This window comes from Rhinolophus sinicus, chromosome 1 (assembly GCF_057876585.1).
Source record: "Rhinolophus sinicus isolate RSI-liver-muscle chromosome 1, RSI-T2T, whole genome shotgun sequence".
NCBI classification, from domain to species: Eukaryota; Metazoa; Chordata; class Mammalia; order Chiroptera; family Rhinolophidae; genus Rhinolophus; species Rhinolophus sinicus.
The window spans coordinates 20408225-20424064 of NC_142501.1; the positions used below are offsets into that span (position 1 = coordinate 20408225).

General features: G+C 40.4%; 1 protein-coding gene across 1 annotated transcript in view; it reads right to left on the bottom strand.

Moving 5' to 3' along the window:
* SLC17A8 (solute carrier family 17 member 8) overlaps nucleotides 1–15840 on the bottom strand; it is a 40918-nt gene that overhangs the window by 10818 nt on the left and 14260 nt on the right. The window contains exons 3-9 of the mRNA XM_019732069.3: nucleotides 11338–11456; nucleotides 9395–9509; nucleotides 7871–7958; nucleotides 4272–4358; nucleotides 3794–3933; nucleotides 3512–3661; nucleotides 2405–2537 (exon numbers count right to left, since the gene is read on the bottom strand). Of these exons, the coding sequence (XP_019587628.1) occupies nucleotides 2405–2537; nucleotides 3512–3661; nucleotides 3794–3933; nucleotides 4272–4358; nucleotides 7871–7958; nucleotides 9395–9509; nucleotides 11338–11456 (832 nt within the window). The remainder of the gene's footprint in view (nucleotides 1–2404; nucleotides 2538–3511; nucleotides 3662–3793; nucleotides 3934–4271; nucleotides 4359–7870; nucleotides 7959–9394; nucleotides 9510–11337; nucleotides 11457–15840) is intronic.

Below are 15840 nucleotides of genomic sequence, written 5' to 3' on the forward strand. Positions count from 1 at the left end.
GGTCATTGTTTCTGTTATGTCAGAATATAAAATGACATAAAAAGACACACGAAGAGGTTTTTTTTTTGTTTTTTTTTTGTGTTTTTTTTTTAAAGATGGGACTGAGGCTGGAGAGAGTCTATATATGCTTTCTAGTTTCTGAAAGAGAAAAAAAAAGACTTACTCTCAACAGACACTTTGTTAGCACTTGAAAATCTTTGAGAGTTCTTACCACCACCACCACCAAACACCAATATTATCAATTATGGAGAAACAATGACCAAAGTGATTAGGGCAAAATTAGATATAAACAAGACATTCCTATAAAAATATGTTTAGATTCTTCAAGGTACTTGTCCTTAGAAGAGATTGTGCAAGTAGAGTTTAAATCTAGAATTTTCTTTCAAGTTCTGGTTCAGAGGCTGCATATTTTAGGCCATGGGAAATATGATTGAATAGCAGATATTTATTGAATGCCTCCTTTGGAAAACTCCCATTTTTGTTAGTGTCTTGAACGCAGGAGAAGAAAAAGGGCACTAATATATGTTGGATCCATGCTAGCTATATGTATATGGTACCTCATTTAACCTTTATAACAATCATCTGAGGTAAATGTTATAATTCAGATTTTAAATGAGAAGAAAGTTAGTTTCAGAGAACTTACAAATCTATCTACCTCCCCCCACCTCCATTGATACTACTTTATTTCAAGCCATCATCTTCTCTTGACAGAAAGACTCAAATAGCCTCTTAGCTGGTCTCCCTTCTTCTAGTCTTGTGTTCTATATTCAGTTATTAAGATTTGAAAAACATAAATCAGATCATGTCCATTTCCCTGCTTTAAATCCTCCATTTGCTTCCCAATGCACTTCAAATAAAACCCTAGCTTTCTGTATGTCTGCAAGGCTTCCCAAGATCTGGTCCCAGCTGTACATTTTGACGCCATCTCCTGTCTCTTTCCACCTCACTCTGACTTCTTTCCTTCTGTTCTCTAGCATGCCACATTCATGCCTGCCTCGGGGCCATTGCACATCTATTCCCTCTGCCTAAAACACTTTCTTGCAAGAGCTGTAATAAGGTAGTACATAATGAGTTGCCTATATGGATAGGAAAGAGCAATCACTGGAGGCTGACATAGCCTTAACGAAGCACAAGAGGAAAAGACTTGAGCCAATGTGGAAGGATGTGTGGAGAGGGCTGGGATGAGAGGTGAAGGTGAGCAGAACTCACAGTGAAGGGAAAGGGAATGAGCAAAGTCAGAGGCAGAAAGATATATTCAGGGCCTCATATGTGGAGGGCTATTCAGCGGGAGCAGAATTACATAACTAGTGGAGTGGGACTTTGGCTACTGTACTAGTTTCCGGTTGCTGCTATAACAAATTATCACAAACTTAAGTGGCTTGAAAACAATACAAATTTAGCATTGCACAGTTCTGGAGGTCAGAAGTCCGAAATGGGTCCTATAGAGTTAAAACCAGGGTGTCAGCAGAGCTGTGTTCCTTTTGGAGTCTATAGGGGAAAAATCTGTTCTTGCCTTTTCCGGGATTTTGTATATGATCTGTCACTTGAGCAAGTCACCTTATTACACCCCAGTTTCCTCACTGCAATTGGGTTTAATAATAGCACTTGCTCCACAGAGTGATTATGAGAAATAAATAAGATAATAATGTATGTGTAAAGAACTTAGCTTCACGCCTGGCACAGAAAGCATTCAATAAATGCTAATTTTAAAAGCAAAAGAAAGGGGATAATAAGAAAGTGTAGAGTTTTTAAAAGGTGAGTAGTCATAAACATTGTAGGGGTTCACAGTTACCTTTACCTATCTCTTTTGGTAAGTCACCCAACTTGCACTTTTCCACTTTGTCTTTTCAAAATCAAAACATAAAGCAGGAACTAAACAAAGCTGGAAAGAGGATGATGTGTGTGTGTGTGTGTGTGTGTGTGTACACCCCACGCACAAGTATATGTTGGGAGGAAAGAAGACTACTTATAGAAAATATTTTTCTTATATTTCTTACTGAAACATGCATATATGTGGAAAGGGAAGATAGAGTTAAGGGAATAAACTACATAAGCAAAGGATACGTACTGTATGCGGAAGGATGTATGGGAAACAAGTAATAAATAGATTTGTAACAGGAAATCATATTGCTTTGACTTAAGAGCAGATGAAAGAAGCATTTCAGGAGTTGCAAGTATGTATTGATTTATCAACTAAGTTGTAATATCTCAGGTTGTAAAAGTACAGACTGGATGACTACTTGGCAGGGGTGTGATGGACCCTCAAGGATCTACTAGGGGATGGACATAGGGGCCGTTAAGATCCTTTCCAGTGATAAAACCATAAACTCCAAAATACGCTCTGCAGTTCAATTTCTTCTCTTCCTATAAAAGCTACTGAAGCCACGTATGAAATCCACGGTACCTCCACAGTTCATGATTTTTCTGACAGCAGTAGTGGTCAAAATTTTCCTGCTTCTTAAATAATCAGCCAGTTGTCCTCCAATAGGCACAATGATGGTCATAACCATGTGTGGGAGTGCTGACAGGAGACCCACCTGGATGGAAAGAAACAATGACCTCTTTTTAGCTGCTTCCAAGAAATGTACTTCCCTAATTGCCTTCCCCCACCGCCTACACTGCCAACCACCACCACCAAATTTAATCATCTAATTATATGGGACTCAGGTAGGCCTGAATTTTGTAATAAATAAAACATGAATTAGTGAATGATTTTAGGGCTAGACCCAACTGTCTCCTCCATCAGATTGGAAGCTCCTTAAGGGCAGAGATGATTTTTATTCATCTCAGATGCCCGGCCACCCAGCATAAGGCCTGGTACATGGTAGCTACACACATGGCACAGAGTGAATGCTCATTGATGGCACCACTATAACGTGACTACGTTAGCTCTTCCATGGAGACTTCGGACAGTATCTGGAGCTATGCAGACATCTACCTCTACTAGGCTTCTGTTCTTTCCATTGTAAGAAGGAGGCTTAATTCTGTTATGATGATGGTTTATATTTCATCATCCACACCTGTTTTCCCTGAAACACAGTCAACCTAATGACAATGGCTGGGGACATTGAAAAAGGCTCTTATATATGGCAATGGTCATTATTGTTATAACCACTATTATGGAGAGAGAGATGAGCTGCAAAATAAGCTTTAAGGTTCTTACTACTATTCCCTGAGTAATTTATAGGGGGGGAAAGCCTCTCACTGTTCAATCTTTTTATCCTTGTCTAATATGCCATCCTTCAGTTAGCTTCAAAAACACTTTGAAATTGGGTGGAACATAAATCTTGAAAAGCAGCTTAACGTAGCTCTGATCCTTACTAAGAAGAAATTAAATAACTATGTATACTATGCACAGAATGTATGGCTTGTCTGACCTCCAGGGTATTAGGTGTCATAGCACTGTTATGAATTATGACCAGCAATTTAATTACTTCATCATGCAAAGATTTTTCTCAGTAGAAGCAAGAGATTTAAAATTCGAGAACATTCGAAACACCTATGTGTTTACCTTACTTATTGCAAATCCAAAGACCTCTTCAAAATAAGCAGGCTGACTTATTAACAGCAAATAGAAGGTCCAGCTTCGGCAAAAATTTGCCACAATGATTGCATAAACTGGCAATGATGTGAAAAATCTTTTCCATGGTGTATTAAATTTCTAGAGAGTAAAAATACCATGAGATTTTTAGTGAATATATTGACATGTTATTTTTCTTAAGAGGACAACACAATCCCTAAGAGAAATGCTCATAGAAAAGAGGCAAGTCTTCATCATTCCTTCGATACTTACACTTAGACTAACCAAGTTGGCACCTTCTCCTATACTTGTCTCTATATAGGTCCTCTCCTCATGGGATATTGTTGGGTGAGCTGCTGGGCACTCATAGGCCTGCAACAGCCAAAACATGTACCAAATAATGCCAAACATACCTGCAGTTAAAAAACAAAAGGCTTGATGATACGGTTTCATTTTCTTATACCTGCAAATTTTCCAATTTCCTAAACAGTACTATGTTCAGCTAGTAGAGGAAGGCATTTTGTTGTTATTAACTGGTATTAAAGAAAGATAATGTTCTGCTTATTGAGAAACTCAACTTCAATATAAATGTTAAATGAATCAGAGGCAGACAAGTACTCCATTTATATGACAAACTTGTGTTAGCAATCCCTGTTTTCATATGGTAAACTCTTAGCCTACCGCATTATACAGCAAAATGCCATCGCTATGAGTCACCCATGGGTACTCATGAATAATTCAAGTCACTCACCATAAATATAAAAGACGGAGGCCCATCCGATGTACTGTACCAACACCCCCGCCAGGGGCATGGCAAGCACTGCACCGGCATAGGAACCTACAACAAGAAAAGATTGAGGGAAACTTACCAATCATCATGCCAGCCCTTTCAACTCATTTACAGTTCACATGGTGGAGTGGAACATGAATCAAACTAAGCAGGAGACAGAATACCTCCATGCAGAGGGACAGGCAAACTCACAATGTGCCTTCTAACAGGGCTTCCAGGGCAGAAAGGTCACCAGGATGCCCTTCAACTTCATCCAGGTACCATGGAGGGATTAGACAAGGATTTCTCAGGCACAGCAATTTGAATTTAATGACAGAAGACAACAAAAAGTAGAAAAATCTGTGAGAACTTTGAACAACTCAACGAGGCACAATATTGTGTGCTGAAGACAGCAAGCGAAGAAATATATGGACCTACTTTTCAGAGCCACAGTTCATAGGATGATCACCTGGATCTTTAAATGAGGGACTTCAAACTAATAAAGGATCAGGCTTGATTTAAAAAAAAAAAATCAGAAAATGGTTAAAATGACATTGCAAGTTTAATGTCAAGATGACGAGGATGCCTGCTGTCTCCATCCACTTCCTGAATGGGTACATTTTTAAGTTTATTTCTTACTTTGTAAATACTTAAACTTGGAAATACATACCTATGTGTGGATATTTATCTTGTCTAAACAAGATAATGAAGGTAGAGGCAGTGACCTGGCCTCCACTATCTCCTGCTGGAGAAACACAAGCCCACGTGTCCTGTGAACTCCCAATAAATACTAACTGAATACAAATAAAAATAAAAATAAATTTAAAAAACCAAGTATCTGAAATTCCCTTTTGTCTGTGAATGAAAAAATTCTTGCTTCAGAAAAAGTGAGCAGCAAAAGGAAATTCTGTATCCCAGAATCTAATGTTAAGGAAGACCTTCAGGAAATGGGAGTTTGAAGATTTTCAGAGAAGGAGATTAAACACCATCTTTCCAATCTAGAATCCAAAATCTGAACATCATGACACCTGAGGAAGTCTGGCAATCTCTCCCAACCAGTTTCCTCGGATAGAAGATGGGGATGAAGTCTCTAGCTCACAGAGTTGTTTTGATGATCAAATAAATCATGTCTGCGAAGATGTTTTGTAAGCTATCATTAGTGCTGCACAAAAGCTATAACTGCTACTGTGGTGTGCAGAATGATAGCACACTTTCTTTTTTTTTTTCGTTCTTACCTCAGACTTTCTGAAACCAATAAGGCAAGAATTCCAGGGCATATCATTTAGAAAGAGCGGCACCCGACTCCACTGTGGGTGTGGAGAAGGTGGTCTTCTTCCCCGGGGCCAAAAACCCTGCTAGTGGGAGGGTGGCAGCTCCCGTTTAGGAGATGCCAAGGAATGTGCAGGACAAGGAGGGTCAGGGGATAACCAACAACAACTGAAATGTATCGGGTGCTTTCTATGTGCCCAGCACTGTGCTAAGTGCTCCAGACCCACGATTTTATTCAACCCTCGTTTCAATCTGATGACGTGAATACCAATATCATCCCCATTTTACAAGGAGGAAACCAAGGCTGAGGGGAAGGGGTGGGGAAGTAAATTGCCTGAGGTCACACAGGTGTGAGTGACAGGAACCCAGACCTGTAGGAATCCAAAGCTTTTACCCTTAACTTTTAATAATTTAGGCCTGGCCCCTCCACTCAAAACCACCTAATAATTCCTCATAGTAAGAAGTATTCTTTCACAGAGGAAATTTTACAACTTGAAAATGTCTTTCTTCCCTGTCGATTAGATAAACTCTTCCTCACCCTCGATGTGGTTGATTGTAATCTCCTGTCACACCCACCCACATCCCCTTAGCAGATGCCAATAGGGCACTTCACCCACATTGCCCTGGGGAGCCGACAGGACCTTGATCCCTCTGTGTGCTCACCACAGATGACAGGGGAGGCCCTCTCATGCTTGTTGAATGGCATGGAGCGTGGAAAATGCCTGCATTGGGGGTGAGAGAGTCCCCAGTTCTGTCCTCACTGGCTGTGAGAATTTATATCTTTTTTCCTCCCTCAGCCTCCATTTCCTCTATAAAACAATGACTATAATTAGATGTTTTCTAAAGTCCTTTCCAACTCCATTATTTTTTAAGAACCGATTAGCCCCAAGCCTGGGTTTCCTTCTACTGACATATTCCCTTGGCTGTTCTTTGAAACCAAGGCCACACCTTAGCCGGTAAATGTAGTAAAAAGCCTGTGACTTTGATCAGGTAGCTTTCCTTGAGAGTCAAACCATTTCTTAAATCAGCCCTTTTAGGGCTATAAAGACACTAAGACACTAAGGGGAGTGGCTGCTAGTCATTCTTGTTTTGCTAGCAAATCAAAATGAAAGGACTTATACATAAACTATCCAAGGATCTGACAATTCACAGGTCAGCTGAGGAAGAATCTTATATTCTTCTAGAGTTGGTATAAGGTCAGTAGTGGGGGCGGAGATGATCTTGAAATGCAAACAAGAGAACAGAAATGGTTTCTGAGAACCAGAGGCTAAAGATGTAAAGACATCTCAGCTGTGCATGCAGTTCCAAACTAGGCACCAAATAGGCACATTGATGAATGTTATGTGCCAAATTCCCATGGTTATCATTATTATTATTACTATTTTTACTATTACTACTATTATTAAAGGAGGTAGAGAGACTGAGAGAGAAATAAAAATATTCGCAGAAATAAAGAGGAAGCTTTATTTCTTCCTTTACCTAGGAAGTACAGGTTAGCTTCTCATAGGAAAGGCACGCTAGATTGAAACACTAGACAGATTGTGACTTTTGTGACCTCATGTACTTTTGTCTTCCTAGGTCCTTTCCCCCATAAAAAATTATTTTGAAAATATATTATGCACCTGTGTTGATGGTGGCAGCATGTGCTGTCCTTGTTCAATTGTTGATTGATACCTAGGTAGACGCTTCAGAACACTGATTACTCCCAAAAATACACAGGGGTCAGCACCAAAGGCATGGCTTTGCGTGAGGCAATCTTAGCAAGGTGAGGCTTGGAGACTCAGGAATTAAAATCACATCAGTCCTTAAGGACCACTAATTTACTTTCAGGGAAGGCGGATGGTCTCCACTTCATTTTTAGCTAGAACATAATGGTGGAAATTAATTAAAAGGTCTCTATGATAATACGTGCGTACTAGTAGTGTGTAGTGAGGAAGGAACGCGCTGAATCAAGAATCAGGTGGTCTAGTGCCAGCTTCGTGATTTAGTAGCTGTGTGACCTTGGGCAAGTTTTTGGCTAGGACACCCATTCCCATTTCTTCCTGCCTTGAACGTGGACTTGATGCCTGGAACTGTGACAGCCATCTTGTGAGCATGAGGAACAAGCATGAGAGTGAAAAACTATCATTCTAGACAGTGGAGTAGAAAGTCAAAGCACATGTAGGCCCTGGATGGATCATTGAGCAGCAGAACCAACACCAGCAACCACTCACCTTTGGACTTCTGTTATGTAAAAACAATAGATGCTATAGTCTTTACTTGAAGCCCAACACATTCCTAAATAAAGCTTGTTACGATTCTAACACACTTACCACAAAAAGAGGTCGTGGCCAGTCGGCTTCTCTCCAAAGGTGGTGCCCACTTACTCCACATCCCATGGCAGGCTGGGTAGGTCACACCCTGACAAAATAGTTGAAAATAGATGATTTCATTTGTCTCCAGTTTCTGTTTGTGTTTAAAACATGGATCCTAATTCTTTAACACAGGCTACCATATCAAAGCCCAATTCAGATGCTAAGTGCATGTGTCAGCTGTTTTGACTGACAGCACAAATGCTGAAATCTAAATGTCAGTTCAAATGTGAGCCTGGTAGGGAATGGCGAAGGAGGTCTTTATTTCACATTATTATAGAATATCACTGCAGAAAGGGACTTCGAAATCAGCTGGTTCATCCTCTCATTTCAAGATTCAGAACCTGAGGCTCAGAGCCACTGAGTAACTAGACTCTAGTCTTCATGGCTGCTGAGATCTTGTTTTTCTACCACGTCAGTATTTTCCAAAATGTAGTATATGCCCCTCTACAGTTGGATTTGAAGTGCTACAACAACCTCCATTTTTTATTATAATTGTGACGTATATATTCTAATATGCTTTAGAAAAAAATGTACCTAGCACATCAAACCCATGATTGCAAAGATATTGTTGCTTATGATGAGGTCCTTTGTCTTTTGTTGTTTTTGTTGTTGTTATTGTTGTTGTTGGGGCTTTTTAAAAGTGAATTCATCTAGGTAAAAACTATAGGTAAACAGTAGAATAAATTGTACATGGACATGATAAAAGTGACAAAGGTAAGTGGTGAATGACTGTATTTGGGAAAGAGTTCTCGACATCAGGGGTTGGCAAACTATGGTCTGATTTGGCCCACTATCAATTTTTGTACAGCCCTCGAGCAAAAAATGGTTTTCATTTTTTAGAGTGGCAAGAAAAAAATTGAAAAAAGAGTAATATTTCATGGCATGTAAAAATCATATGAAATTTAAATTTCAATATCCAAAAAGTTTTGTCAGATTATGGCCACACCCATTTGTTTACATATTTTCTCTGGCTGCTTTTGTACTGCAATGGCAGAGCTAAATAGTTGCATATGGCCAGCAAAGTCCAAAATATTTACCCTCTGGCTCTATATCATGCTACGTCCTTCATGGAGTTAAATCTCTGTGTAAGACTATACTCTTGAAAATTGACAGATTTATTAATAAATCCACTTAAATTGTTTCAGTGCACAGAGACCTTGCTATGTGAACTGTAGATCTTGGGCTTTGGTTTCATCATTTATTAAATGAAAAGAGTTGGATTAGATTATCTCCAAGATCATTACTGATTTATCTGAAATTCTGTGTTCTATGAAATGGTCCTTTATTGTATTTAAATTTGGAATCTCACAAGATTTTTTAATTAAAGTGTTCATAATTGTAGTCATAACCAGAGAGTTGAGATAGCAAGACAAAGGGGAAGATAAGAAAATTGAGTAAAGGGGGCTTTCTTTAGAAGCTGAATTTTCTAAAAGAACATGTTTCCAGCAATAAGGAAAATCTGGTAAGGAAAGAATCTCCTACCTCCACTAGACCTTGTAAAATTCTGACACACATAACACAGCCGTAATGCACTCTGGCTGCAGAAGGAATGAACATGTTCAAGGTCGATGTTAAGAAGATGGCGGCTCCAAAGACCCTGAGAGACCAAAACACTGTGTTATTCGGCAGGCCCACTCATGGATGTGGCACTTTAAATATCAGAAATCATCCTAGCAGTTCATGGAAGACCTCTATGGAAATTAATAGAAAGATAAATAGATGTTGTGTTATAGTCTGGTGTGTCCCAAGCTGAACTGTTGGGCTGCTTTGATTCCCAAGCTCCAGTCCCTGGGCCCATTATGGGCAGGTTTTTGGCAGCACAGGGATGTCCTGCCTGGATGAAGTCCTGAAGGTAGAGATTGACTGGCCTGAGGTGAGCTTGCTGGAGACCCGCCATCCTGCTTGGTTCTACCCGACTCACCCACCTGTGCATGTGTGGGTGGTGTCTCTGCTTGACAATGCTGCTCTCACTTTACCAGAAGGGATGACTGACTACCTGAGAAGCATGCTGTGTCCTGGGACCAGCCACGTACAAGACAGGCTGTGTACCTGTCTCAGCCCTCAACTCTCTGCCCTCAACTTGCCTTCTCCTTCCTGCCTGGACAGGCGTGTCCCGGGAAAAGAGAGCAGGCAGCATTTTCTTTCTTTCTCACACGTGTTAATGATGATTCAACCCATTTTACACACTGGGAAATCATATTATGTGTGATTTCTTTTTAGGGCAAAAGTGTAAGCAATAACCCCAGAGGCCATAGGAGCTAATATTTTATCACTTTTTAAAAAGACTACAATAGGTAAGTGACAATAAATAAATGACACAAATTAGACAAGAACATAAGTAAATATCATCATGCTTATACTTATTTAGATCTTATGGAAGTGATTTTCAAACTTTCTAGACCTTGACCCAGGAAACAAAACATATTTTATATTGAAACCCAATAGATATTCACACACACAAATGTAATCAAAACAAATTTCAAAAACCAATACTTAAATGTACAATGAACTAAGACATTCTCTATTCTATTTTATTCTATTTGATTGTCTTCTGCTTCTCTCTTTTTTTACAGAATGCTCATTGGTAAATCATTATATTGATTTCATTACCATCAAATGAGTTGTATTTTAGAATTTGAAAAACATCGCTTTATAAAATGCATACTTCACAAAATCCGTATCTGTAAAGTCACACAGGACCCACAATCGGAAAGGACCTGGAGATATTTAGCACTCTCCTTTTTTGGTACATATACCCTATATGTCTCCTCCAAGTGGTCGTGGGCTTCTGCTTGAGTACCTCTAGTGACAGAGAACTCAGTCACTTTTTGAGGCAGCTCGTTCTGTCTTGGCCACTTTTAATTGTTCAAACACCTCCTAGAGAATATCAAGGGCATTGACTACATCTTGCAATCTAGAGGCAAGTCCCTACTACTCACATGATAAAATCTATATGGTAGTGGACGATATTAATGTAGTACAAAGGATCACAGAATGTCACTGGTCAAAGGAAGCTCAAACACAATCTGACCCATGCTTCATTTCACAGATGAGGAAACTGAGGCCTAGGGAAGGAAGGAAAGTGACTCAGTAGAGGTCACCAAGTGAGTTCTTTAGGGTTCAGAAGCTGTTTCTCCCGACTCAGAGTCAATTGCTGCTTTATTATTATTATTATTATTGTTATTATCATTATTACATAATCACTTAAAGAATCGCAAGATAAATTAGATTAAACAAAAAGGTAAATAAAAAGAGACTCTGAAGAACAGGATCCTATGGGATCGATATCTGTGACTCACACCTATTGGAATGGCTCCTATCTTTTCTTCTGCACCCCCAAATTGAGAGCCAGCTGTGCAAACTTGGTAAAAGTACAAAACCATATTATGATCTGTGCAGTATCATGTCATATCAGTTTATCTTACCTGTTTGCAGCAAACTTGTTTGAAATGAAACCACCTGGAATCTGTGTCACAATATAACCCCAGAAAAAAGATCCATGAATAAGGCCCACTGTCTCTGGATCCCAGTTAAACTGTGCTGTCTGAAAACGAGAAAGCAAATACAGTTGTGTTTGTGAAAAAAAACATTTGACTGCCATTTTTCACTGATGGTCCTACCTAATAGCCTATCAAGTCCTTCTTACCTTCCTTTATTCAAAAATAGTTATGGAGGACCTCTTGTGTGTTTGGGATATTGTAACAAACACAACAAAGTACCTACCTATTCTTAGGGAGCTCACCTAGTGAAAGAAAGGAGAGATTATGCACAAATTTAAACATACACACACACACACACACACACATCCCCCAAATAATGACAAGTGCCAAAAAGAAAATAAAACAACTTGTGAAGAAAACGAAAAATAAGTTCTAAGTTTACTAGGCTATTTACGAGGTTATTCAGATACCAGTTTAGCGAGAGCACAGAGGAAATGAGAGTCTTAAGACTCTCATTTCTTAACAAGGATACTAAAACTTATTCTACCTACCCACAGGCTGTATAGGGATAAACGACTGTGAATATTTCTAATAGGTTAGTCCTCTGCTTCCAGATTTTGCATTGACACATTAGGATAGAGCCTGGAACATAGTGGGACTCAGTAAACATTAGCAGCCCTTGTTGTTATGATGAGGACAATGGCAGTAAAAGAGCCTTCCCCAACAAGTCATTGAAAATGTGATTCTCAGGGCTGGATTCCCTTTCCTCCCCAGGCAAGGTGACTCATTCTTCTCAGACTCCCTGCAAATGTCCCTTCCTCTGAGGAAATTCCCCAAACCCCCTTGGAACTGATGTGGTCACTCTTTCCTGCGCTTGTCCCTCAGACCTCTGCTCTTACAGCCAGGACCTCCACACTGCGTTGTTCTCATACTAGCCATTCCAAAATGCCTGTTTCCCACACTGGGTGGCAAGCAACTCTGAGGTAGCAGCTGTGTCCTTTTGACTTTATAGCCTCAGTACCTAAAATAAATACCTGGAACATAGAAAATGCAAGTAACTATTTGCCAAATGAATAAATGAACGGCTTTGTAAAGCATTGATATCAAAATGCAAAGTATTCCTATTACAGAGTAAGGATTCTTAATTTTCAACATACTCTGTCTTACAAACTTTCATCACATTTTCCTGTCGTATTTATTTGCTCATTTATTCAATATTTGCCTAGTGCCTCCTGTGTGCTGGGTCAGGTGCCAGACAGTGTAAATACAAACTCAAATACGAATTGCTTTTGCCTTAAGAGATCACAGATCAGGTAACATTGACCTGTACGCTGTCCTATATTTTCCGTTTTGTGGATTAGGAAGTTGAAGCTCAAGAGTAAAATAAAACTAACCATCATTAATTCAAATCAGCGCACCAAATTTTTATGTCATGCTATTAGGTGCCACACATTGTTCTAGGCACTGGGGGTACAGCAGTGAACAACAAGAGTAAATTGCTGTCTTCATGAAGATGTCAGTAGGGATGGCAGATGGTAACCAAGTGCATACTGTGTTGGATGGTAATCAGTGATAAGAACAAAAAATAAAGCAGGGAAGGGGACAGAAAGTGTTGAGTAGGAGGGAGGTAGGGTGCGATTTTAGATAGAGTAGCCAAGGAAGTCTTCACTGAGGAGATGATATTTAAGGAAAGCCTTTAAAGGAAGGAAGGAAACAAGTCATGCATTCATTATCTGAGAGGAGAGCTTTTCAGACAGAGATATAGCAAGTGCAAAGGCCCTGAGGTAGGAATGTATCTTGTGTATTAGAGGAGTAGCATGATGTCAGCATAGCTGGAAGGTATTGAGTGAGAGAGAGGAGAGTAAGAGTTAAAGTAAAAGAGGTTCAAATGATTCTTTAAGTCATTATAAGGACGTTGGCTTTTACTCAAAGAGAACTGTTGGAAGCTTTGAGCAGGAAAGGGACATGATTTTGTTAAGGCACTTTCCATATATTTCTTCCTTCTAATACCTAGAGGTAATTATTATTAGGTCTTTTGTTGTAGATGAGGAAACGGAGGCTTGGAGAGATTAACTTACTTGCCCGAGGTCATACTAGTTACATGCTACTGGTTACAACAACTAGTTATAAGGAGAGCCGAGACCGAGACCCCTTACCTGCCTGACCCAAAACACTACATTCTTTCCACTGCATGTAAAGAGCTGACTTTCTTACAAAGAAGTGGAGACTAGACTTCTTTGCCTTGAGTCACAGAATGACCCAAAGAACCAAGGATCCAAGGTGGAGGGATCCGCCTCACAGGTGGCTGCTTGTCAATCACACTGTCCTTTGCTCATGTCTTTCTCTCTGAGGGGTTGGTGCTTCTGTCCATTCTCTAAAGGATATCAGATGTGAAGCAGAGCCCTTGGGCCTGCTGAGAACTGGCTTGCATCACAACTTGAGCCCCGTTAGAATCAGAATGGCCCCATGTACAAATCATTCCTGTAAGTCGAGCACTGTGTCAGGTGCTACTAAGCTGAAAAGTGGCCTCCAAAAATATACACCCCAAATCCCTGGAACCTAGGAATGCTGCCTGATTTGGGGAAAGGATTTGCTGATGTGATAAAGTCAAGGATCTTGAAATAAATTATCCTGAGTTATCCAGCTGGGCCCTAAATCTTATGACAAGTGTCCTTATAGGAGAAAGGCAGAGAGAGATTTGAGCCAGAGAAGGGAAGGCCATGTGAAGATGAGGCAGAGGTCAGAGTGATGCTGCCACAAGTCACCAGGAGCCACCAGAAGCTGGAAGTGGCAGGAAGGATTCTTCCCGAGGGCCTTTGACAGGAGTGTGGCCCTGTTGACACCTTGATTTTAGACTTCTGGTCTCCACAACTGTAAGAGAATAAATTTTCTTATTTTAAGCCACGATGTTTGTGGTCATTTGTTATGGCAGCCCTTAGGAAACAATATAAAGACTTAATATGGTAGTACCAAATGATCTCATTTGATCTGCAAAGCAGGCCTATTATTCCCAATTCACAATAAGGACAACGAGGGTTAGCAAAGAATTGCTAGAAATGCTGGATTCCTGCCTCCCTGCTCACATTTCTTTCTAAGAGGATTCTCCCCGTTCCCTCAGCACCATGGGCCTCACCCTGCTGACTGGACAACAGAATAGAGAGAACCAATCAGCCTGTCTCTTGTTCTCTCTCTCCCTCTCCCTCTCCTTTTCCCTCTCCCTCTCTTTCTCTCCAAATATGAACCCAGAGATTCTAGGTAAACAATACTGAACACTTGAACTGAAGCAAGTCCCCTTCAACTGAACTCAGGCCCAGGAACTCAGGGCCCAAACAACTCAGGGCCCAGGAAGTCAGCTCCCTGGCAAGGCAAAGGCTCAAGGAACTTCAGCGTTAGAGGGCAATGAGAAGCCATGGAAAAGGAAAGAAAACACTCTGTGGAGAGTCCAGGAGAATGAAGCAGATTACAGACCATGAGGAGTAAGCAAGCTGGGGAGACCTGAGCTGAGGATTTCCTAGTTCCCATGAGGCCGGCTCTGCTCTGCCCTTCCTGGCCTCTGTTCGTGCCTTGGAAACAATCACATAAAGGTTCCTTTTCCTCATGACGGTGGAGAACAGCCTGCGTTTCAGGCCCACCTCAGGCTGCCCCACCCCGTCCAGAGCACAGACTGCACAAACTTACACAGATCTTCACTTTCATGAGCTCCCCTACAGCCCTACCATAATTCCTTTTTTAATTTGAACTGTTTCACTAAATTTCTATTCTTTTGCCACCAGCAAACCCTTACCGGGACACGAGGGCAACTTGCTCAAGGTCTCAGAGCTAATAAACAAGAGTCAAGTTTGAAAGCAGGTCTGGCCAGTTCCAAAGCCCACCCTCTTCAACCTACAGGGGGCTCATGACACATGGGAAGGAATCTGGACGTTTCCAGAGAGCACTAAGAAATCATCGCAAAGTTCTTTAAACTTCAGTCTTTTATTGCTTACCATGTGCCAGGAACTGTTCAAAGCGATTCACATGTTTTAAAACAGAATTATTAAATTACAAATGATTATTCACACATCAGCTAAAACCACTCTTTATACCACTAGTAGAATACATGCCACATATTTGCAAGACCTAACTATTCATACTGCTTACGTTTCCCACTATTTAGAAAATGAGGACTTAAAAATTTCTCAGTGCAAAATGTCTAGTTTCCTCCCCATAAAATGAAAACTCAAACAAAATTACCAGCTATTCAGAGCCCTTCTTAATACAATTAGTGAAATCTTTGTCATCAGCTTGAACATGTCAGTTGATACCTAAGCTTTGTGCTATCTGGGTAAGAGAGACATGGCCTGCTATAAATTAGAGTTGTGTTAGAGCTTCTGAAATGCTACTCAACTCCTACTTTTGAGGCCAGCGAAAATGACGGTAAGTTCCTCTAAGACTCCAGAGGGCAAAACCATAAAAACTAAGAGAGCACACACTAGCATTGGTCCTTGGATT